The sequence below is a fragment of the Patagioenas fasciata genome, chromosome 10 (genome assembly GCF_037038585.1).
Source record: "Patagioenas fasciata isolate bPatFas1 chromosome 10, bPatFas1.hap1, whole genome shotgun sequence".
NCBI lineage: Eukaryota > Metazoa > Chordata > Aves > Columbiformes > Columbidae > Patagioenas > Patagioenas fasciata.
Window position 1 is genome coordinate 9,341,194 of NC_092529.1, and position 25,005 is coordinate 9,366,198.

The following is a 25,005-nucleotide window of genomic DNA, read 5'->3' on the forward strand; positions in this document are numbered from 1 at the left end:
CATAATTCCTGAGTGTTGCTTTTTTAAAGAGAACACTAAGGGTATAAGCAGGGCCATACAGTTGAAGGGAATGGACAGAATCTGCTGGATGTTTCCAGAAACCCTCTATTGCTATAGCCATCCATGGCTTTGTCAGGAGTTTGTGATTTGTTAATTTCATGGGAGCTTGGATATATTTCTGATATGGTACCCTGAGTTCCTGCACTCTTTGTTCTTGCTGTAGTTTCCAGCACTGCGTGAACAGGATGTAATATACCAGCGGGAGAAACCTGAAGTGGTGATAAACTGCTCTGGGAAATTATGTGACTGTAAACCGAATTTATTTTCCTGGTATCCTTTTCTGGAGCTATTATTTCAAGGTTTATCATGCTAAACCTGGTATCATGTAAAAGTGGGAAGGAGAGAAAACTCTTTCAATTTCTGCTGAAAGGAGCAATAGTAAGACATGAGCTGCAGACGGTCATCTTGTGCCGGTGCACAGCTCTGTCTGAGCTGCACGCCTGAAGCTCAATGTCTGCTCACCAGTTAGCAGCACCTGCCCTCTGACAGTATGTTTCCAGATGAAATGAGGTGTCATGTACTCGGAGCCAGTGGGATTGTTTTTATTCCATTAGGAGGTCTCTTCCCACAGTTGCAAGCAGAAGCGCGAGGGCTGCAGAGACGACGTGCCCCGTGCTGCAGGATGCACCTGAGCAGAATGGCTCCTTCGCTTGGGCACCTCAGCTCTGGTTAGAGACAGATGGATCAGAAGAAACCGGTGGCTGTTGTATACCACATCTAGCAGTAACGGCTGCAGCAAACAGATGTGCGCCCCCTCAGATTTACAAAGCTTCATTTTTGTTGCTTCGTGCTGTGATTTTATTCTTTAAGGTTTTGGCAACTATCTTTAAACTGATCTTTGATTCAGTGAATCCTTTCTCTCCTTCCTCACCAGAACTTTGTCAGGACATCTTTTGCTTTACTTGTACGAAAGGTCTCTAATGTGACCTGGCAGGGTCTTCATATTTTTTCCTAAACGTGGTTTATGTTTGGCCATACTTCACACACAGATAAAGGAGCTAATATTTGACTGCCTTTTTCAGAAGAGTCGCACATGCTTAATAATTCTGCTGCCTTGAAGGATGGAGTGCAGTTGAGACCCAGACAGAAACTGGTTGTTTCCAGTGGTTCTGGATTACTTAAAGATACTGTGGTGCCCCTTTGTAGGAAAGCAAGCAATTCAAATCTAGCAAAGGAATGAGGAAGATGAGAGGGATAAATATATAGATGCTTTACTCCTCCCTTTTCTGTGGCTTAGCATCTTATCAGTGTCTCGATGTTTAAAAATCTTGGGTTTTTACTGGCAATTCAGAGATGTGAAAAGGAGGAAAATACAAAATGTTTATCAATATATTTTTTTAATTTGAAGGCTACATCTCAGTGCCTATATGAGGAGGTGGGCTGAATATTAAAGTTTAAGGGAAAACAAGGTGATTTTTATCTCTTGGATAACTTCCTTGAACAGAAAGGTGTGTTTTGGCTGAAAAGAAAATGGAGTAGGTAATAAGAGTTTACTTGGTTCAAATGCATTTTCTGCACTTGCAGCTGAACTGCACTTGAAAAGATCATCTGTGAGTATCTTGGCTGCAGTGGAAAACTTGTGTTTGTAATGATCATCTTCAAGGAGTCGTGTATTCCTGCCCTCACCACCAGCACCTGCAGCTGCCATGTTCACTCTGGATCCGTGGCACTGGTGGGCAGCAGGCACTGAAGCAAAAGCTGCTGCTTTTATGTGGGAAGGAAGATGTCTGCTCCAAACAAAGAGTTCAGAATCAGGTTAGCATAAAATTCACAAATAGCTGTGATAATCCACCCACAGGAAGCAGCTTTATATACTTCCCCAAACTAATCTTGCATTGAAGCTGGGAGAAAACAACACAGTGAAATGGAGAGGACTTACTAAATCTGTAAAATAATCCAAGCCTGATCTGAAGGACAATCTAGCTCATGTGAGATTACAGGATTATTTTACCCCAGAAAAATTACAGGCAGAGGGAGGAGAATTTTTAAATTAAATTCTTTAGCATAGAAATTGGGGACAAGTTGCTTTTTAATTAAAACTGCAAATGTTTGTGTGTGTAATACTTATAATGAAAACAAGTAAAGTCAGATTTGTTCCTCCTCTTTTTTTTTTTTTTTTTTTTTTTGAGATGTGGTCCCCAAAGCTTGTGTTGGTGAGGAATGCATGGCTACTCTCTTCTGAGAGGTATTCAGTGTAGATTAAGCAACTGGTTTAGTATAATAAATGGTTTTATGTCTTCGAGTAGTTACAAGTCAAGAAGAAAGTTGTTTTTTGTGTTGTGTGGGTGTGTGGGGTTGTTTGGTTGGGTTTTATTTTTTTTGTTGGTTTGGTTGGGTGGTTTTTTTTTTTTTGTTGGTTTGGTTTTGTGTTTTGTTTTGCTTTTGTTTGTGTTTTTGTCAAATGCTGCTGCCTCTGCCTTGCACAAATGTCTTGATTTCTATGTTGATCTCAATACCTGAACACCCACTGGCCACATGTGGACCCAACACGTGGGGGGGAAAAAACTGCAAGCAGTGTTTATTCCAAAAGAAATAGTTCAATATCCAAAACACCGATCAAAGAGTGACCATCTGAAAAAAAATCTGTGAAATGCCAGATGAGCCTGGCTTTTAAATCTTAATTTAAAGGACACAGAGGCTGTTTCTCATGAGTCAGAACCATCTTGGAGATGCAGTAGCTTTGATCTTTCACTCAAAACAAGTGAAGCACCCTGGTGGTTGCCAGTCCTTTGTGTGTTGCAACCAGAGCTACTTTTTTCCTGAAATTCACTTCCAAAATATGCTTGCTACAAAATTTAAGTCTAGATGCAAATGGATTTTTCTTCTTTCTGAAACTGCCTGAATTAAATGCACTCCTCAGGATGTTGCTGTATTAGCAGGACACTGCTGGAAGGCTGACTTCTCGAGTGTGTTGTTTCCCTAGAGGTCCACAGGACCTTCCCCTTCTGTTGTCCTGCAGTGGGGAGGAACACTAAACACCTCCCACGGTTCGTCTTCACAAGCAGACCATGCAGATGAATATGAATTGTTATTCAGCCATTGGGTACCAGCAGTCGGGTTAATTTAGCTGAGTGATTTGCATCCTTTCAAAAGGTGGTTTGGGCAGCAGGGGAAGGATATATGAAGTCTTTGTGGTTTGGGGAGACATCCACTCATTTGGGGTTGCTAAACGCTATACTGTGTAGTTGCTGTCATGGTATGTGGTTGGATATTTTGTCCTACTTCAGTTTGCTGTGTTTTCACACTGTGTGGTGCAACTTGAAGTCTCCTGACTCTTGCTGGGCTCACCTGGCCACAGGGGCCCGGGTGCCCTGCACCAGGGCAGCTGCTGTACCCTGCAGAACCCCGCAGCCCTTCCCCTTCGGAGACCTGCAGGATCCAATGCAAGTGCCATCAGTTGAACTTTGGCTGATCAGCTGTCAAGACTGAAGCCACAGCAATGTGTGATGGGACATTTTTAGTAAGAGGGCTGTAAATGGAGAAGCTGAGTTTATGTGCCTTGTGTCCCCACACTGTGCGGAGGAAACTGGCAGAGCCTGTGGCTCATCTTCTTTGTGGCTAGGATTGATTTAATACGAAGGATGTGCTTTTCTGTCCTCTGCAGTCCCTTTGGTCACTGTCATACTATGGCTGATCATGCTGCTTGATCTGGTAAAGTGGATCATACTAGAATTTTGGCGTACTCTAGTGTGGTTTTCCTACTGTAAAAAGCACAGTGAGCACTGCAAGTGATAACTCGTTGCTGTACTGAGTCTACTGCACGAGCAGACCAAAGTTGCTCCTATAATTTAGTTAAAGGGTTGGAGTGTGCTGGGAGGTGTAAGGAGAGATGGCAGCTGATAATCACAGAATCATAGAATGTTTTGAGTTGGAAGGGACCTCAAAGATCGTCTAGTTCCAATCTCCCTGCCACGGTCAGGGACACCTTCCACTAGACCAGGTTGCTCGAAGCCCCATCCAACCTGACCTTGAGCACCTCCAGGGATGAGGCATCTACAGCTTCTCTGGGCAGCTGTTCCAGTGCCTTGCCACCCTCACGGTCACAATAAGAAGGAGCAGCTACCTGAGCAATACTGGGTTTGAATTTTATAGCTCTCCACTTCCTTCTTGTAGTGCTTTGGGCTGCTAAATATAAAAAATTCTTTACTTTTCAAGTGTTGAGTAGCATGTGTCATCTGGCTGAAGAGAGCTGGTGGGGCCATGACCTTTTGTGCCCTGCACTAGAGAACAGACATGAAAATTGTTCAGCCGCACAACTTGGGAGCAGCTCTGGAGCTCTGCATGGGGATCCTGGCATGGTCAGGTTGATGCTCCCATTTGCACTTCTACACGTGTCATCACGTATTCCTAATCCGCATGACCCAGCAGTGGCACTGGATGAATGTGCAAAAATGGTGTCAGGGGGGCTTGGGGCATTTCTGAACACAAAGCTGTGCAGCTGCACTGATGGTACATCCTTGTCTGACCACACTGGGGCTGAGTGGTTTGTAGTAACAAATACAAAAGTTTGTGGAATTTGAAGCATGTTATGAAGTAAACCCGGGAGAACTCATGAAGTTGCATTAAAAGGAAGACTGAGGGGAAGACCAAAGTGCTACATGAGCTATCTTCTTTCTGTGAATCAGAATAGGTGTGTGAGAATTCACCTTCAAGTTTGCATTCAAAGCAATTGAGATGTTGAGGAGCTGCAGAACTTATTTAAAATGTTGCTGGGGTAGCAGATCTTGTTTTAATTTGAGCAGATGAGGAGCTATCAGTTCTTTAGAAATCATTTCACATTTAAAAAAAAAAGACAAAAGCCACCTTAATTATGTATTTAATCTGACCACTCAAGTAAGGCTGGTCGCAGCATGCAGAGCCTTGAATGCATTTGTTTGTTACATGAAGTGTTAATAACTGAAGGCTTCGTACCTTGTTATACTCTTAGATATGAGGCTTATTACCTGTGTTAGTCTGAAGTGCCGGCTTTTGCTGAAAACACTTCAGAGCGTACTGAATGTCAGTAGCTGTTCAAGGTCCCATCTCAAAACTGTGTTAACACCTGACTTGCACAGGAGGAGGGCAGGCCTGGCTTGCTTTAGGCGTGCTTACTAATCGTGGGGGTCTGCTGAGTTTCTGTGGATGCAGTTGCTGAGATCGAAGGGCGCTGACAGCAAGTCAGGGCAAAACTTAATACAACAGGAGGAAAGGCTGCTCCTCACCAGATGGGTTCATGCTTGAACCTCAGGGTGACTTTTGCTGCACAAGTTTTCCCATGAGCCTTTCAGATTTGCTGCTGAAGTTTGATATTTTAAACTTGTTGGTGGAAGGAGTTAATTTTTGGGTTTTTTTTCTGTATAAGGTGGGCAGGGCTACCCTGCTGCAAACCCTTTCTGTGGTAGTTTATTTCACTTATTGCATTAGTTTAGAGAAAGAGCTCCCAAGCTTGCTTTACCTGGATATCTGCTCATTCCTGTCTTTGCATAGGATTGTCTATATGCTCAGGACTGTACTTAGTGAGTGTTGGAGGTACCATTTTAGTGATGCCCATACAATAACTGGGGCCTCTTCTTATCAATATTACTCACTTTAACTGGTGCATTTGAAGGTTAACAACTGTCCTTTCTTGCAAGACTGCTTTTACTGCCCAGTGCAGAGCCAGGGGGTCTCCTCAATGCTGTCTGTGGTCAGGTATCAGGAATTCGTACCCTGGAGCTGTGTAGGTACCTCTGAACACACTTGTTAGTACTTGCCCAGGAGGGACCCTTGGATGCTAAGGCAGCATATTTGACTTGGTTTACTTACTGTACTTTGGGGCCATGTTTGGGACTGAAATACACTCTGAAAAGTCTATTTTTAGGGAAAACAATAAGTTGTAGCAGGGCTTCCAGCTTTTCAAAAACAAACCAGCATTGGCCTTGCTTGTTACAGAGAGCAGAGCTCTGCCTGCAGCTCCAGGTCAAGCTTGACAATTCTTATTCTGTAAATCTGATGATCATCTGTAGTCTTCATTGTGCCTCTTGCAAGTCATCCCTGAACCTCATCTCATACCAGCACAGGACTGGGGCAACTAACTGCACAGAAACTTATAAACTTCTGCATCTGTTGGATGTTCTTTTGCAGGTTCATTTTCTGATAAATTGAAAATGCCGTCTTCATAAAATTACGTGTCAGATGGGAAAGAAAAGTCAGAAGAGGTAGAAGTAATGTTTTGTCTTGGACTATTTGATATTTTTGTGCCCTGCAAAATCTTTTTTAGTGTATGCTTAGAAGAACTGGTAGAGCAACCTTTAAGAATCTTTTTATTTAAGTAAAGTTGGGAAACTACTTCTGCCTCCTTCAAGATCAATGGAGAGGGGGATTCCATTTTATGGAATGATGATGGGAATGGAAGTGCAAGTGTAATACTGTATGTGCACATGGACAAAACATATCTGTGCAGTCAGTGTGCGGGATCATATGCCTCATAGGCTCAGCCAAGCTGTTGCTCCCTGATCTGAGTAACTGTTGTATCAATACATGGGTTTTGGGAGTCCCACAGTTGCTGGTATCAACCGGAGCAGTGTTACATCCCCTCTGCTGTGTGTGCTGACTCAATCGAGGCCCGTGTGAGTGGCACACCGAGAAACCCGTGTGCTGCTTGCAGGGCAGGGGCTGCGCCTTTTTCCTTGCTGGGCCATCATCCCTTGGCGGGTTGAGCCTGACCCCTCGCACTGCTCTGTCCTCCTGCCCCGGACTTCTCGTTAAGTGCCGCTGTAGCTAATGAGCTGTGTCTGCCCAGGTGGATGTCTCTCCGCAGGACTCCCAGCCCTGCTCCAGAGGGCAACTGATGGACTCTGCTTGCTCTGGGCTTTGCTTTTCAAGTTTCCCTTGGCAGTTGTGGAACTGGTTTCTGTTGGCATTCTGTTAGCACCTGGTTCCCCTTATCTGTCCTCCTCAAAAGTGCAGGGCTGATTGCCACTGATTGCCCCTCCAGGCTGCTGCAAAAGCCTCAGCCCTCAGGGCAGTGGTTCTCTGTTACTGATCACACAGGGGAAATGTTTAACAGCGACTAAGGAGAAGATACTGATGGAAAGCATATTGGAAAAGCATCACAAATAACAGTTATTTGGGTTGAGGGAGAAAAAATAACATGGAGGAATAGCATCATGGAGGCTTGTCGTGTAAGCAGGTGTGAGTACTGGGTGCTCCAGTGTAGGTGTCCTGCGGGAGGATGGAGCTGAATGTTCCCCAGAACTTAACAAGTAAATAGGAGGCAACTTTTTTCTTCTGTGTAATTTCTCATTAGTGTTTCCAGAGAGAAGAGCAGGTCTTTTCTGGGCTAAATCTATGAAGATTAATGAAAACAAATGTTGCAGGAAGTGTTGGTAGAAGTGATTTAAATAAGTTTTGGGTTTGTGTGAAAAATCCCATATTCTGCTCTGCTGTCCATAGTAATGCGCAGTATATTTACTGTAATGTCAGAAATACTCCTTAAAAAAATAAATAGGTTGATCTTTCTTCTCATTTAAGCCTAAGTTGTTGTTCTGCCAATCTGAGCCAAGACTTTAATAAATTGTCCAGCATTTAACTCCCTGGTGTGTAATGGAGACGCACTGTGCCCCTGAGACAAGAGGAAGCCCTGATCCTGCCACGGAGAAAGGGCTGGAGCATAAACTGGCTGTGGTGAACCCTCACTGAATCTGGCTAATGGTGTTCTCCTCCTTGGCTTAATTGTTGGTTTGATGTCTTCTGAAAAGTAATAGCAAAAACTTGCAGCAGTTGCATAGGTTGCAGTTTAATTTACCTACCAACAAGGACTTGCTTTATAAATAACAACGTGTAAATACTGTTAAACTCTGTCAGCTGCTTATAAAGGAACTTTCATGTGTAAGTTACAATATAGCAGCTGGGTAGTACTTGTGTTTTCCCTTACCTTCCCAGAATGTCAGGTGCCCTCTGTATTTCAGGCATCATATATCCAAGTCTAAATGGACTGTAGTCATCAGTTCCTACTTTGACTTCCTGCATTTCATTTCTGACTGCTACTTTTCCACTTCTAGTTTCCAAAAAATACTCACTACAAGCCTTATGCTTATACTTACATGCAGTTTCCATTCCAATAAACATTTTCCTTACAGCTTTTTCACAAATTCAACACTTTCTGACATCTGCTTTACTTGTGCTTAGTTTCAGGGTGCTGTGTGTAATGGCGCTTAACTCGCATCGCCAGGCTGGCGGTGGCAGTAAATCATAGGGTGCAGGAACCACAGGCAATCTGGGGCTTTGCTTCTAGCAGGACAGTGTGACCAGGACATTCAGACAGTTGACTATCTTTCTAAAAGAAACTTGATGCAATGTTTCATTTCTTCTTTTAGCTGTGTCTTGAGTTACTAGTTCTTTTTTCAAATGGGAAAGCCAGGATCCCTACTGCTTTTCATTCTCTGATTGCTTGCAGGGTAAGGTCTTTGCTGTAAACCCCCGGTAGACATTCAGCCTGCTGTGTTCGGCCCTGGGCAGCTTTACTCCTGATCTCAGTAAGACACCCACTGGGCAGTGGCGTGGCTGAAGATGAAGAGGATGAAATCCTCTCTCTGTTGAACACATGGAAGGGCTCCTGCTGGCTCCACAACTTTGCTTCTGTTTCCCTGTGTACTGCAGCTCTTGTTCCTCAAAGGGGTGGCAAAAGAGGAGGAAAAAACTGAAACAAAGCCTGTGTAGCCCACTGGAATATTTAAGCGATGCAGGGTTTTCTTCTTTCAGGTGAAGCTTAATGCAGCTGTGACAATGCTGCATTAGGCAGCAGAATTGCACGTCTGCCTTGTCACAGGTCAGCAGTACACGTGCAGAAGAAATAAGCTTTAATAATAAATAATAATAAGCTTTGCTTAGGAAGGGGAAAAAAGAGTGCGTTACAGTAAATGCTATGATGCACAGCCTTTTCTGACTTTGATATGCAATCTTGCAAGATGGTTTTGCCATAGTGCTTGGTGGTGTTTTTACTAGTCTGTTTTCTTTTTTTCCCCCCTCACCCCACCATTGGTCTCATTCCCCAAACCATTTTATGGGAGACATTTCCTAGTCTCAAGTGGCCTTAGCCAAGCTATTTCCTCTCTTTGTGCTGTTGTTTCCCCAGCTGTAAAATGGGGATAATGAGACCTGCTTTCTTTTGTCAGGCACTTAGAGATGCGCTTATGAAATGCGCTATTAAAAGGCTTTCTATGTATAACTCCTATACAAACAGCGGTTGTCCAAGTTTATTTGAATTACTTTATTAAAGTCTGAGGTTCTGAACATCCTTTGTTTTTAACAGAGGATGTTATTTATGCAGTAAAAATGCTCAAAATATGAAGCTATTGATTGTTGCTGATAAGTTTATGGATATTAAAGCATTAAATCATCACTGCCTATTATCAGCCATTCCGGTGTCTTTGGAAGCTGAAAGCAGTTCTGTATAGCTGGGTCCCTTGATTACCTCAGAGTGATCAATAAAAGGTTTTCAGCAGAGGCTTTTATTGCCGTGTGGTTAAAATGTTCTTCCTGTTGTGCATCCTGTACATGATGACTTCAGCTCAAGGTGAAAGATAGAGCAATCCTTTGTGGGGTAACTGGATTACACAAAAATATTTAGTCAAATGTTGAGGTAGATAATGCTACTTTAGGCTTCAGTTCCCTCCATCACCTGTTGCGCTGCCTTATGCTGGGAGGGTTTTCTTGCTCGTCATCATGCTTGTCCAGCAAGTTTTGCGTGTTTTAATTGCAGCAAACTGATGTTGTTCAGGGAAGGGAGGAAAGAGCTGGAAGCAGAGAGGCAAAATCAAAGCAAAAGCTGCATAAAACTGCTCAAAACCTCTGTCTGTCGTTAGCAGAAGAGAGTCTGTTGGCTCAAGAACATGGAAGGACAGAACATGTCTGTGAAGGGAAATGCAGAGCTCAATCTGAAAGCGCTGAGTGCCATATCAGGGGCTGGGTGTTGTCGGCAGGAGGGCTTTGTGCCCATCAGCCTCTGTTGCTCCTCTCTGAAGTCGTGTGGGGCTCAGCCCTGCTAAAATGCTGATACTGGAGTTACAGTCCTGAAATACCTCCAAATACTCCTGTGGATTTAGCATTTTATTACCCACAAAGGGTATAGAACATAGCTTGTCTTTGAGTGGCTCAACAGCAGCTTTCGCTTTGTTTTGCAGACGGTTTCCATCCTGGAGCAGAGGCTGACGCTCACTGAAGACAAGCTGAAGGAATGTCTTGAGAATCAGCAGAAAATCATTCAGAACAAAATGAGCTGATTTCCTGAGAGAAGACAGGAGCTGAAGGCATTGGGAGGTTTGAGGTTGTGTTCCTAAGAGACTCCGTGTGTCTTTAACGATTTTGAGCGCAATCTATTTTTCAATTGGAATGTACAGTTATTGTATCTGTATATAAGCTTTGTTACTTTACTAAAATAAAAGGAGTATTTTATTTGTAAGTGTGGATAACGATTGTAATCTCCTGTGTTTTCCAGAGATATAGCAGCCCGTGTGTGGTTTGAGTACTAACTAGGAAAGCTGAATCTCTCCCATCTTTGGAGCTGCTGAGTTAGTTTTAAAACTTTAAGCATCTTGGACTTGCCAGATGTCTGGCACAGGCTGCATTAGGCTGGTTGCTGAGGTTTGTGCTGGCTGTTGGTGACAAGCAAAGAGCTCCCAGGATATTCTGGGCAGTGAGAGGTCGCCTCCCTTCTCATAGTGAGCAGGTGATGTCCCAGTGCAGCCAGCCCCTGGAGAAGTGTCTGTGTCACCCGAGTCCCGGATGGTGCCCGGCAGCTCTGACAAAGAGCAGTTCTGACCCTGAAATGGTGTTTGTGCAGAGGGGATCAAATCCAATGGTGGGGTTTAACCTGCTCCTTTGTGCAATGTATGAAAAACAATTGCGTGAGGCTGGAAGAGAGGCCCTGGCAGGTCAGATGTGGCGTGGATTCCAAGTGGATTTTGCTTTGTCTTTGTCTGCTTCTTAAATTAAAGGCAGGGTAGAGGGAGAGGAAAGGCAACCAAATGGTAGAATGTTTTCTCCATCGTGGAACTTCCCTCTTGTCGCACCAGACTGCCTTTAATTTTCAGTCATTTTGCAGCTGTTTTCACAGTTGAACAGTTTATAACTCACAGCTACTCTCTCGCCCTGCTCCCCTCATCGCGCCTCCTGACTCTTTCAGGGCTTTAGCAGGTGTTCAATATGTAGCCGCACAAGAATTTGGGCGTCTGGGAGATCCTGTTCTCCAACACCTCTTCTGCACACTGGAGGTCTCCTTTCTTGCAATAAACTATTACCCACATTCCTGGAGAAATGAGCTGTGGGAACTCGCTCGAGCACCTCAGGGTTAATGAAACCCCCTCACCACTGTCTGGCCTCTTCAAGCAGGGGGGGCTGCCTCAGTCCCTGCCCCCGGGGTTCCTCCTGCCACTGCAATTGCCTGCAACCTCCAACAGCTTCCAGGGCCCCGCTCCAGATGTGCTGCGGACATGCCTGAAAACGCTTGCCTGAGGCCTCGCTGGCATCTTTATTTCACACAGGGCTTAGCAGAACTTAAGGCCAGCCCATGTGTTTTTGGGTTGTCAGGGAGGGGGGATTTGCACCTGTTTGTGTTGCAGGCTGTGTCTGCTGATATGGTATTGTGATAGTGTTAATACTCCTCATCCCGTCTGGATGGAGCTGTTGGTGTTCCACTGCCATCACCAGGAGGCTTCTGGTCTCCTCCTCACCTGGTACTTTCTACATCGCTAAAAACCCCTTGTTGGTATTATCACAATATTTCACTCTTCCATTTGTGGGAGGCTGAGAGCTTTCTCATTTCCATGCTTATTGGGTTGATTATAAATCCCAGTTTCTCTCTGCTCTGCCACAGACTGTTTTCTGCTCCCAAGCTCCAAGGCTGATAAATCATTATTTTCTCTCAGATTACACTAATGGAATCAATTCAGTGATATTGTTCTGTGCTCTTGCTATAAGCTTTCAGTGGCTTTCTGCTGAGAGACTGACATCATTTTCATTGAAATGAACTTATATTGTGGTACGGGTGGGGAGGAGGGTACTCAAAGGTACGTCTGGCTGGTTTGCTGCTGGAAGCTGTTCCTGATCTGCTACCACTGAAACAATGACAAAAATGAATTGCAAGAGCCTACTTTATCAGCTTGATCCTCAGTGACCTGTGGGGTGGGGATGTGGAGGGGAGAAGAAAACTTAAGCTATTACAACATTCATTAGTTTTAAGTTTTGCTTTAGAAACAGCCTTTGCTTCCTTTTAATGTGTGATTTCTAATGTCTTAGAGACCACAGAAGTAATTTGTATATAATATTTTAGGGAGAATGGCAATACAAATGACTTGGACACATTTGGTACAGACACTTTTTCTTTTCAGATATTCTGAGTGAATCCATTTGGAAGATTTAATTGTGCTTCTAAAACAGATGAGATGCTCAGGTGCTGAAGGGCAAGCCAGTGGCATGTAGGAAAAGCTGCTTTTCTGGACTGGACTTGTTCAAAGCGTGCATTTGATCAATACAGCACGTTGTCGTAGAGGTAACCCAGGCCGGGTGGGGAGTTAGGAGGAGAAGGAATCTAACAACTTCTGTATGATTAAGGTGGGAATAATAGTAATCTGAAGGGAGTTTCTTCTGATAGTACTTCCTATCTCAATTGTTTCCTTGTCCCAAATCTCAGCAACTTACTCTCTTCATGTCTTCTCCTTACAACCTCTTACCTGGAGTAGGATATAAAAAAGTGTACCAGCACTTCTAAAGGGTGGCTATTGCCTGAGACAGGCGAGGTGTGGAAAATACAAGATTTAAATTATAATCCTTGTGCTTAAACACTGAGCAGTAACCTCAAAAACACATCTGAGGAGCCCAAATCCTATTGCCTGTCCTGTCCTGAGGCTCTGGGCTTAACTCTGTCCACTAAGCACCATGTTTTTGAGTGCTGAGGTGAGAGTAGCCTCCGGAGGGAGTTAAATCCACTTTTCCTTTTACACACGTAATTGGTTTTTTGACTTGGGAACATTGGCAGCGACTGATTTGCGAAGCTATTAACTCAGGGAGCGGTGGAACAGCTGAGTGAGGAGGAGCACAGTGTTTCTACTTGGGCTGACATTGCTTCTACACCGTGTGAGATAGACCCTGCCTTGAGAGCCGCTCGTGGTGAACTCTGCACAGGGAGGCTACAAAGAGTTAAGGATTTTGTTTTGGATCTCCAAGGCAGCTTGAAGCCAAGTTCTTAAAAAAGTAGTTTAATTTGTTGCCATTACATTTGCCAGATGTATGACCTCACTAAACTTTTAGCAACAGTTCTTTGTGCCGAAATTAGCCCCGGGGGAGCCCGGCGCTGCTGCAAATGGCTTTTTGGCTGCTGTGAGTATGGAGCACATTAAACATAACCGTGATCTGTGAAAAAGTAAGAATCTTCAAGCGCTGCCCACTTTCCTTCCTGTCTGGGAGCTGGAATTGGACAGATACCACAGCTGAGCTCATAACTAAATAGGCAAAACCACCAGAGCACTGTGGCATTGCATTGACTCTTCTGGCCAGGAGCATCCTCTGCGGGCAGGGTCGTCACTGGACGTGAGTCTGCTAGAGGACAAGGAAATAAAATCCAACTATGATCTGAGTGGCTGGGCTAAAACTAGCCAGCCTCGTGGTACAAATCACTTATTATATAACATCTTTAAAGAGCTGCTTTTGAACAAAATGGGGGTTTTTTGAAACACAAGTGAGTGGGAAGGGAGGGAAGTGAATTGTTTTGCAAAGGTTTGTCATTTGTGATGTGAGAGCGGGACTGCATTTCTTCTCTTGCTTTTAGTAAAGTTGGTCTCCAAGTGCTTCTCAAATGGCATGACCTGATCGGCTGTAGTTTTTGGGAAGGGAATGTGGTGGGAAAGAAGATGCTCTTATTGATGCTTGTCTGCATATTTAACCTGGATTTAGCTGCTCTGGGAAGCTTTCTGTGCATCTTGTCGAAAGCTGGGATCTATTTCTAGCTCTGTCACAGAACTGCCGTCGCAGGCAAACGTCACTCTTCAATACTCTGTTCTTCTTGTCAGGGGTGTTGCATCTAAATGGCATCTTCTTTGGAGCTACAGGTTCTTTGGATGAGGAGCTCCTTAGAGATCTGTACATAGCATGACAGGGAAGAGAGAGGTGGGCTGGTTTCCAGAGCAGCCTTTACCTTCTCCTTGTGGCACAGCTGCCAGTGCTGCTGAGGCTGTGTGCTGAGTGCCTGTCTGATGTTCCCCACTAACAACAGCCATCACCGGGGGCTTCAGGTGGAGTGTGAAGTTACCTGGTATCCCTTCCGAGCAAAGATCAGGTGTACAGGCTCACGTCAGCGTGTTGGGAGAGGGTGCTGTGGGGTGGCTGCTGATGGGGGATGAGCGTCGTGAACCACTGGGGATGTTCTGGCAGATGTAACTCATTGCTCAGCTGCAGCTGAGACAGGCCAGGTGACCACTGCCTGGGGCCATGAATTTGCCATCTGCAAGGAAGTCTTTCCCCAGTGACCACCCTTACATTTCTTTATGTTCGTTCCAGCTCTCCAGTCCTTCCTCCCTGATAACGCAATACAGCTGGAAACACCGTCTTGTCACAAAGCAGCGAGGCTGAATCAGCGCTGTGACCCAGTGCCAAAAACCTGTCACCTCAGTTCTCCTTTGCTGTTTCGGCTCCCTGCAGGCATCTTCCATACAGCTAACGACTCTCTGCTGCCTTCTGGATACCAGTCAAGCTGAGAATACGGTGATGATCCGTGTGACACGATTTTACTGCAAATGCCTAGTGAGCAGTGCTACAAAGGCTGAACCTGCTTACTCCAGGAGCTTGTGGGTGCATGGAGCACGTGCCATTGGTGGTAGCTGCTTTTTCAGCTGGTGACTGAATGAGTTAAGATAAGTAGCTGCCTGGATAGAGCTCCTGCATGGCCTCACTTCCCTCTTCTCAGCAGTGTTTCCATCATCACGTTTGCACAGCCCCGCTGAAGGCTGGAGCCAAGCAGATCTCCCAGCTGCAGGCAGAACTTCGCTGCTCAGCTGCAATGGGCAGATCTTATGGGCCACCCCGGCTTGGGGGTGTGCTGGGCACCATGAGATCCTCCCAGGAGGAGAACCTCCTTGCAATGTGATGTGGGCTGGGGGAGAGGTGTCATTGCTTCTTCCCCTTCTGTGAATCCACTCTGCCATGGGTAGCTGCTGTAACAGCAAGAAAGGCTCTGCCTGCCTGCTGCTATGCTTGGTCTGTATGGCGCGGTAGGTGCCTTGTGCTAACCAGAGTTAACCAAGATGGTTTTCATCCTGTGAAAACCTAGGACTGTTTGTTTTGGTGTTTGTTTTTTGTTTGTTTGTTTGTTTTCTTTTTCCCTTGTACCTTCCAATTGCTCAGATTCTGTGGTTGCATCAGAGGACATTGTTCTGTTTGTCAGGGGGGCAGTACGTGTTGCTTTCTACATCAGTGCCTTCTGATTGCAGGTATGTGGCTGGAGAAGCTTCTCGTTGCGTTTTGGGCTCATTAAGAGCTTTCTTCAGGAGTTAGGGATGAAGATCCTGGCTTTTGGCACTTGTCCCCTGTGGCCGTTGGTCAGTACATCAAAGACAGAGGTAGCTGTGTTATTGCAGACGCTGCTGAGTGCTCTGTTTTCCTGCACTAAATGTGGCTGGAGCAGCAGGACATGACATGTGGCTGTGAGGAGCTGATAACCCACAAGCTGGTATGGTTGCAAGTTTCATCTGGTCTAATCACAGATCCATGGAGAGACCCTGGGAGTGTGAGGGCAGGCTTTGGTTTTGCAGCTTTGCCTCTGCAGTGTTTCACCCCACCTTGTGTCCACCTGTGATGGCAGTAGAGTTGAAGAAACCCTTCCCCAAAGCAGCTTGAAACTTGGTCAATGCAATGAGGTAAAGATGGTGTTTGGGCTCTGCCGTTGGTCATAGGGAAAGATGGCACTAAATGTGGAGAAGCTTTACAAAGTAATGCTGTAACAAGCTGCCCCTCTGCTTGTTTCTTTGTTTCTGCCACTGTCTGCTTTGGGCTGCAGGTGAGGTGGCCATTAACGGGGTGGTGGTTCCTTATGTGGAGATGGAGTGAGGCAAAGGGCTGGAATGGAAATGACAGCATTCACCTGGAAAGGACTCACCCCAGGTGTCAGATCTGCGAGCGCGGGTGGAACTGGCAGGGCCTGACTCCGTTCTCAGTGCCAGTGCTCCCCAGGAAAGGTTCTCTGAATCCCTCCTGCTCACCAGGAACCTCCGCGTTGTGCTCCGCAGCAGTAGTGGCACAGCTGGCAAGTGCCGGCTAAAGCAGAACCATGGGGTGACAGGGTGTACTGGAACAAAAGCTGTTGAGTTGATGCCCCAGCAGCAGAGACTAAAATCCTGCCGGTGTGATAGAGAGGAGTGATTTGAGGACGTACGTCTGCCTTGCCATGGAGCTGTTGGTATTCAGTATGGTGATGTGACAAAATACTACAGGTGCTTCCACAGCTCAGGAGTGAGAAGGGCAGACTTCAAGCTGCAGGTTTGTGGATCAAGACATCTCAAGGTGACCGGTTTGGATATGGCCATACCTATGTGCTGTTGATTATCAAGTAACTTTAATGTCACTTGATCTTTTGCTTAAAGATCAATGTGAACCTGCTGGGCTATTTTTTTGTAGCTCCTGTTTGTTTCCTAAGGGAGAGATTATTTGACCTGTGTATTTGTCTGATGTGTTTCTTTCTTTTACTCTATTATTTATGAAATCAATAGATCTTAAAAAGGAACATTTGCTGCAAAGTGTCTGGAGTAAGGTGTGCTGGAGAAGAATGTGAAAACCTGCCTGCTAGCACGGCCTTGCCCATCAGCCGAGCGTCTTTGCTGGAGGTGGGCAGAGGAGCTCATCTGAGCACAAAGGGCTGTTTTGTCTGTGAAATTGCCTTGACAGCGTCCCAGGTGGTGGAGGGTAAAAGCAGAATTTTTTGTCTGAGTACCTGCAGGCGATGCAGTGAGGCAGGGCCAGGGATAAGAGTGGGCCATGGAATCAGCCTTCTAAATTGGGCAGCCCAGGTGGGCTACGTGCTGCTGAGAACACTGAAGATTCTTTAGATGCCTTTAACTGAGGCTGTGTTGGCATTGAGCAGGCTTGGTTTGCTCTGGAGACTGCAGCAGTCCATGGGGCTGCTTCATCTCAGTTTTAGAGGGCAGGTCTGTTGCAGACCCTGTGCAGCACCCTGCACAAAGTGGTACAAAGCTCTCCCTTGTCTATGCCAGGACTGTCCAGACTGTCGTTTACTAACACACCTGCAACAGCTCAGGTTTTTGCCTGGCAAGGTGCCATGTGTTCCTTTGCTTCTAGGGCCCCACACCCCAAACTGGCCTGCTGCCTTCTGTCTGTACCAGGAGACTGGCAAAAAATCACATTCTGTGTGTCAGGAGGCAGCAGTGAGCAGGCTCAGCTGATCCAGCCACCAGGGAGATCACCAGAAATGTCTGAGGTGCAGCACAGCAGCACCCCGGCTTTGCCTTCTCTCTCTGTGCCCCTGCAAGCTGGACAAGGGACCTCGACCTTCAGCCTGGCTCAGATATGGTCACAATCTGGTGTGCACCAAGAGCCAGGTGTTACCCATGCTCTGCTGGCTCCAGGCATTAGTACCTCAGCACTGAAATCACTTTCTTAGAGGAACCAAAGAAGAACCAGCTTCTGAGCCAGTTGATGTAGTGCCTGCCTTTGACAGCGGCTGGGGATATGGGCAGAGGTGCCTTCTGCAAACAGTGGATCGGAGTAAGAGAAAGTGCTGATTTCCCCTCTCACTGCTGCTATGGTTTTCCTGTTGTGATTGTCTGTTCCCTCAAGTCAAAGCACAGCTGTTAGTCGGGGTCCAACAGTCTGGAAAGTGGATACCTGTGGAATAGGTGCTTTGAGGATGCCCAGAGCTGGAGCGGGGACTGGGGGGCTGCAGGGGTGGCCCTGGGAGGGGAGAAGAGCTGTGGATAAACCAGGCAGCTGGAGCTGGGATAAATTGCCCCTTGCAGCTACTGGGTAATGAATTAGGTACCTTCTGCTTGGAGTTACCTCCCTGATGCTGCAGTAGGCAGCAGCTGGCTGGGAAGCGTGATGTTCTCTGACCTGGTGATGGGTTTGTTGTTCCCAGCTGTGGGTGAGGGCACGGCCACAGCAACCAGCTCTGCTGTGGCCCCAGCTCACAGCACACCTGGGGTCATTTTGCCACCTCTGGCAATTTGTTGCCTCAACCAGTTGCCTGCCCAGATCCAGCCTTGCTGCCCACCTAGAAAGTGACATTTTAACATAGCAAAACTTGGTTGAGCAGGGTCTAGAGCTTGGGATTGTCACTGAGTTGTTCCCTGCGCTGGGAATCAGTCTCTTGCTTTGCCTCAAGAAACAAAGTCAAACAAGCCTCTGTGTCTGTTCCCTTTCCCACCCCCAGTAGTGACGGGCCCGTTGTTCCCCACGGCTGGCGGGATTCCCTGCGCTCCAGCCCCGTGGCTCGGCGCTGCGTTCCGGAGGTCGCATTCCTTGCTGCAATTACCGGCCCTCCTGCCTCTCCTTACTGTGTGCTGCCTTTGTTGCCAGCTCTCAGAGGAGAAGCAAAGATGAAAGAGAGCAGAGATTATTATATTTAATAGCAATGAAAATTGGCAGGGTGATTTGGGGCTGTTTTCCTTCCCTCTCTCCCACCTCTTGAAGTTGGGAGGCAGCTCTTGAACCATGCATGGTCATCTTGCCAGGACTGTGCTGAGCTCCACCATGGCTCTGGAAGGGAAAGCCAGCAGCGTGTTCTACAGGTACCCATGTTATTTGGGCTTTCTGGCCTGGCCCCGGTAGTCAGGAAAGCTGGTCTTTTTTTTTTTTTCCTGTTTTAAAGGAAAAGCCCCTTTGCCCCTTTCTGCAAGTGCATGCTGTCCTGTCCTTTTGTGGATTGGCTTGCCTGCCTTTTAGATGCAAATACCTTGCTAATTTACAGTGATGGGAAAGGAACAGCAGAAAGTTAAATGAAGGTCAACTAAAGCCATTTTCCTTAATCCATCCCAGCGCTGCCTGAGCTTGCTCAGAGAGCTGTGGGGTAGCTGCCCCTCGTCCTGCAGCAAGGTGCCCTGCGCCCCATCTTGTGCTCCCAGGCTTTGGGAGAGGTGCTGCCTGTTGGTAGATCCCTGGCAGATGCTGCAAAAGCTTCTCCCCATCTCGAAGACTGATGTGAAATGGATCCAGTGGCATACAAGGTGTTTGGAGAAATCGACAGCTGAGGAAGTGACAAGGGGACTGTAGCTGTGGTACCACCGGCAGAGCCAGCATGTCTGTTGGTTTCAGTGGGCTGGCGAGGCCCCTGTGCAGTGCCACTGCAGAGCCCAGGGGTAAGTTCATGCTGTGGCCTTGGCTGGAATCTCTTTAAAAGCATGAACATGGTTCTTGGCCCAGTATTTATTTAATGTCCTCTCCTCAAGCTAAGCCATGGTTTACTGATAGGGACATCTGTTGGGCTCAGTCCCCTCCTTTTCCTTCATCCAAAGGCACTGCTGGCTCCCCTTTCCTCCTGCCAGCGAGGAGAGGAAGGAGCTCAGGTGTGAGGTCCGTTGCTGCTGACAGATTCCTGAACAGGCAGGAAAGAGCAAGACAGCCCACGGCGAGGGGCTTGTTGACCAGTAGACTTCCATCATTAAGGTTTCCTAGGTGGCTGCTAACAGAAAGCTTCAGGCCAGATAGATGAGAAGTTTTTCTTCCCTTGGGGGTTCATATGTTGGGCAGCACAGAAATGTCTTGTGTTCCGTGAGAAGCCTGTGGTGGGATGGAAGGAGACAAGAAACCAGGGCATAGATAGGAGAGCCTGTTTGTCCCTCTGTGAGCCAGCTGTGGCAACAGGTTGTACTTGCTATGAAGCTCATCCTCCTCTCTGTGCTGGGCGCTGGACTAATCTGCAATGGAAGGTGGTAGGTACCCCAGAGAGTCACCATCTGCTTGGTGGATGACCCTGTCACAAGGGCTGGCCCTTGGGGAGCAGCAGGTTTCTTGTCCCCAGGGTGAAGCGGTGGCTTGATTAGAGCGTGTTGGAGGCTGCATCAAACATTCCACTGCCCTGGACAAAGCAGCTGCCCCAGCCTCTGCATCCAGTGCACAGGATTTAACAGTGAACCAGCTGCATTCCTGGTATGTGGTGTGTTCACCTCTGATGTGGCAGCACAGACCCTGCCGCCAGCCTCCCGAAACCCTCCTGTCTGCACAGGCCAGTGCCAGATTTCCCTTTTCTGCTGGAGGGGGAGATGCTGAATCTGGGCTCCAGCTCCTCCCAGGGTATCTCTGCTTTCCCCAAGGTGTGAACTGCTCAAGGGCTTTTGGTGAACTGTGGCTTTTGGGTGGTAGAGGAGAGCTGTAGCCTGTGGTGGCCACTCCTCTTATCAGGATCCCTTTGACTTTTTCCCACTGAACACTCCTTGTGTATATCTAGTGAGAAATTTTATGTGGTTTAGCTATACAATTAAGGGTGTTTTCCTCTTCTTGCTATTGCTCACTCTTGGGCTGCATGGATGCCCAGGGAAGTGATGGAGTCACCACTCCTGGAGATGTTTACAAGGCATTTAGACATGGTTCTTAGGGACATGATTTAGTGCTAGAGTTAGGTTATGGTTGGACTCGATGATCCTGAGGGTCTCTTCCAACATAAATGATTCTATGATTCTATTATATGAAATTGTTCTTAAAAAGCTTTACATCAATTCATCTGAAGTTAATTCCCTGGCAGTCTAAGCAAGACTGCTATAATCCATCCGCATCTACCTGTACCAGTTTAATAACTCAGTTGAAATCCCTGAAGTCAGTCAAAACTAGCCCCTGCATCTAAACGAAAGTGGGTCTGCACAGGATTTAACCCTTTTCCTTCCCTTCCCCGTTGCACAGAGTGAGCAGTGAAGTCCCAGCTGGCTGCCCAGCAGGTTTCCCGCGCCAGAGGGGAGATCAGGTGCCTCCATGGAATTGAGCTGGGCTTGGTGCCAGGTGGCTTGGGAGGCCCCTTCCAAGGTTATCAGCTCTGGTGAGGTGTCCAAATGCAAAACACGTGTGCGCAGAAAAGACGGCAGTGAAATTTTTGACTCTACACAGTATCTTTGCAACCATTTACAGGACTGTTGTGCTGGAAAGACTTTCGTGCCTCCTTTCCTCTGAACCACAACACTGGTTTTCTGTTTTCCTGAGCCTTTTCTTTCCTTGGGTTTGTGTCCTGGCTGGACATAAAGCTGCTTCGTGGCCTTGCAGAATGAGTTGCATGTTGTCCCTGCAGCTAGTGGTGTTCCCATGGGTCCCATCACACCTAAGGAACAGGTGGGCTGGTGGCAGACCTGTGCAAAGCGCAGGAGATGGTGTTTGCAGGAGGCTTTGTGTGGGGCCATGCTTAATCTTGTGGTCTTTGTTGTCCATCAGCTGGTACAACCCATCGGTGGGCCACTGTGGCTCAGAGTGAGGGATGTGTTTGGATACCTCTCATGTGACAATCAGGTAAAGCCAGAAAAATGATGCCAGGAATGCTCAGGAAACCAATAGCTGGGCAACCTTTAGTGAAGAAAACTGGTCACACCTCACTGAGCAGGTGATGCCTCAGCAGGGTCTGATGGGCCAACTCTCATCTTTGGTTGCTCCTACTTACCTGTGGCCTCTGCAGAGAATCCTGGCTTGGCTAAACCACGTTACCAGAACTGCGTGTGCTGTGTTTCTCATCACACCCCAGCAGTTGTGGGCTTCTCCAGGCCCCACAGGTGATGACAAATGAAGAAGAGCATCTCCCAGGAAATCTGGGTAAGCCTCTACAGTGCAGTGTTTATTTTTCTGGATTGATGTGTTGTGCACTTTTCTCTCTGGCTAATTTAAGCAAATGGACACAAATAACATTGCTTTTATCTGCCCAGGTCCAGACCATGCTCAAAGCCTTCTCTTGCTGTGACTCCTGGTCAAACCCTGAAGAAAACAGATGTGGTAATTCAGTTGCAGATCCTGTCCTTTTCTCACAGCCCTGTGGTCAGCTGGCATTGTCAGACGTGCTCTGGGTGGCTGATGGAGGAGCAAGGTGCTCCAAGCAGAGCCTGGCATCAGCTGAGCACCTCCTGCCCCACTCCAGACCTCCCGGAGGATCCTCCTGGTCTGCAGGGAAACTCGTTCCCACAGCCAATTTGGGATCATTTTCTATCAGTTCCTTTGGTTTGGTTCTGGTGGAGGTGTTGGTATAAGCTGGGGTCTTGATCCGTTTGAGTAATTCATAAGAAGTAGTTAATAAAAAGTGTATTGTGCCTTTTGTTGATGCCTTCTCCTCTGCAGGCTTCTGTGAGAGTACATGTCATTGGCTGAAAATTTTCTTGTTTTTACAAAATATTGGGGTGTTTTTTATATCCTTCTTTCCCCTTTCTCCTGTTTTTCCTTTCTGCGTCCTCCTTTTTAATCCTTAAGTAAAATTCAACATAAAGTCCGTAATTTAGGTAAAAAAACACACATAAAATCAAAAGGGAAAGGTGAAATCCAATTTGATGAATAATAAATAATCTTGGGCTCAGAAAAGCCTCAGCTATTTTTCTCAAAGCAGCCGGTGCGCTCCTAGCTTGATTTGCTGCTATAAATATTGGCCAGGTTCTTTCAACTCTTCTGAGGGTAAATGAGAAGTTGTTGCCAGGTTTGCTTGGTATTGCACGTCTGGGATGATGAAAGGGCCAAAGACACTGAGAGATGTGTAACTGCAAGTGGGGTGCTCAGCCGTGCAGTCTGGGAGCCCCGCAGGGAGGCATGCGCTTGATGTGGGATCTCCCTTCGCCACGGCTCCTACCTGCCAAACCCCAGCCTGGAAGATAACTCATGCTGGCTCCAGGATGGGAGGATGCTGAAGTGTTTCTGCCCAGACGAAGAGACAAACCTGGGTGATGTGGCGCCAGCTGCACCTCTAGGCATTTGCATCACTGCTCGAGGGTGAGGGGTTTGAAGCGCCGACACTCCCTGTGCACGCCGCGGTGGGGGAGCGGTTGGACATCAGTGGGCAGGTTGGTGCTGTGATGTCTTTCCTTCCTTCCTTGTGCCTTAGAGGATCATTTTCCTTCCTTGTTTGTCTCTGCATCTCTCTGTGTTTACAAAGCCCTTGCTGATGTTCATCTCCAGGGCAGGCATCCTCCATCCTGCATCCTAGGGCAGGTTGGTGCAGGATGGTGCGTGGTCCCATTAGGCATGGCTCAGGACTTGGATTTGGGCTTCTCTTGTCTTATCCTGCCACGCACAGGGCTTGAGTACAAGCTTGAAGGAGGAGATAAGTACAGGCATTGTGGGTCCAACTGTAAGTATCTCCTGTTTCCAACAGCGACCAGGAGGGATGCGACAGGGTTGAAAGAATTTGAGGCATGTGTACACCTATCCTTACCCAGCAAGCAGCCCTTGTCAAGCTGTGGTTTAAGTGCTGCTTCCCCAGCATAGATGGTTTCCAGTCCATCATGCTTAAGAGAGGATGGCTTCTTCTCCAGGAATGTATAGCCTCCTTTTTTATCACAATTTAAGCTTATCCTTCTGGTTCTGTGGAAATGCTCCCATCACCAAGGCTGCTGTTAACTTTCCTGAGGGGTTGCTCTACACCCTGTGGATCAAGATCCAGGCAGAGCCCACTCCATTGGGATGGTGAGGGCAGTCAGACCCTTACATTCCTTCCTGCTCTTTCACCTTGCAGGTTCAAGACTGAGGAGAAGGAAGTGTCGGGTGGGAGATGTCTTGTTCTTCACTGGCAAGGACTCCTCTATTTCCTTGTGGTGGCTGGTATCACACCTTCACGTGGCTGACTTAACTTTTCTCAAGGACTTGGTCTCTTCGACAGTTTGGCCAGTCATCTGAAGAACAAGAAATATTGGAGGCTGCTGGTCACTTAGCTTACCTAAGGGTTATTAATGACTTTTCAGTGGAACCGATTAAACAGACACATTAATAATGACATGTCAGGAGCTGCATTGCTACCAAGATAAATGTCAGGTGGTCTCCAGTGGTCTCCCTCTCGCACCCCCCCATCTGGAAGGGTTTTACTGTTGCTGGTTGGGGTTTCATTTAGTGACTTGGCCAAGGGGGGTTCTCCAGCAACACCACCTCGGGGAGCCTGGCCATGGTCCCTGCCTGTGCCCAGCCGTGCTGCAGTCATCCCGGTAGCATCGTGGCCATTTCCATGGCAACAGCACGTGTGCGGCTGTAATAAAGTCAGAGTACAGTTGCTTCCCTGTGTGTGCAGGCAGGAAAGGAGTTTTCTGAGGTAAGAGCTCGAATGACTTGCAAAGAAGGGTTTTGGCTGGGGAAGCGCAGAGTTTCCAGAGGCTGGGGAGGTCATTTGTACGGTGCTGGAAATGCTAATGAAGATTGAGTGAGCTTTCTGGGGTGTTGTCTTTTGTTTTTAGTTTTTTGTTTTTTTTTTTTCTCTGCCAAGTAGATTTCCTGCAATCTTCTATTAGGAGTTAAATTTAAAGGGCAATTGTCCAGAAAGGGCTATGGAGCAGGTCTCTGAAGTCTCTACCCATCCCACAGGGCAGTAACACGGGCTGTGTATTTTCTTGGAAGTGGCTTTGAAGGTTGCTGTGGGATCCAGGCTCAGCTTGGAGTCTGCTACTGCGACGGTTGTTTGTCATGGGCCAAATGCCAACAGCCAGGCTGTGGGAAGAGCTTGCACAAAGCCCTTGAATTTGATCTCCTAAGAGCGAGAGCTGGGCAGGATTGAGTTTGGCTTGGCCAGTGATGGAGGTGAGACCATGCTTGCTCCCTTGCCATGGTCAGCCTCGGGGACAGAGCTGCTCTGTTGGCTTTTGACAGGGTTACCAGCTTCCTTTGAGCTGACCTGGAAGGAAAATGGAAAAGTTAATTTGTTCTGCAACCCTGGTCCATCCTGCTCGCCTTCCATTATGCTTCTATTGCCTTTCTGCCTTTTGGAGTGCTACCATCTCTCACGGTAGGTGACCTAAGGATTGTTGGGTCAAAGGACTTGTGTGGTCCCTGTTT

General features: G+C 47.1%; 1 protein-coding gene across 6 annotated transcripts in view; it reads left to right on the forward strand.

Annotated features, from left to right (window-relative positions):
- Positions 1-25,005, forward strand: part of POC1A (POC1 centriolar protein A) — a 68,524-nt gene that overhangs the window by 41,167 nt on the left and 2,352 nt on the right. For 5 of the 6 annotated variants that reach the window (XM_071813078.1, XM_065845582.2, XM_065845583.2 and 2 more), the window contains one exon: positions 10,203-10,480. The exons of the other annotated variant lie outside the window; for it this stretch is intronic. In XM_071813078.1, the coding sequence (XP_071669179.1) occupies positions 10,203-10,301 (99 nt within the window). In that variant the 3' untranslated portion in view covers positions 10,302-10,480. Of the gene's footprint in view, positions 1-10,202; positions 10,481-25,005 lie in introns of those variants that run through there. 6 annotated transcript variants of the gene reach the window in all.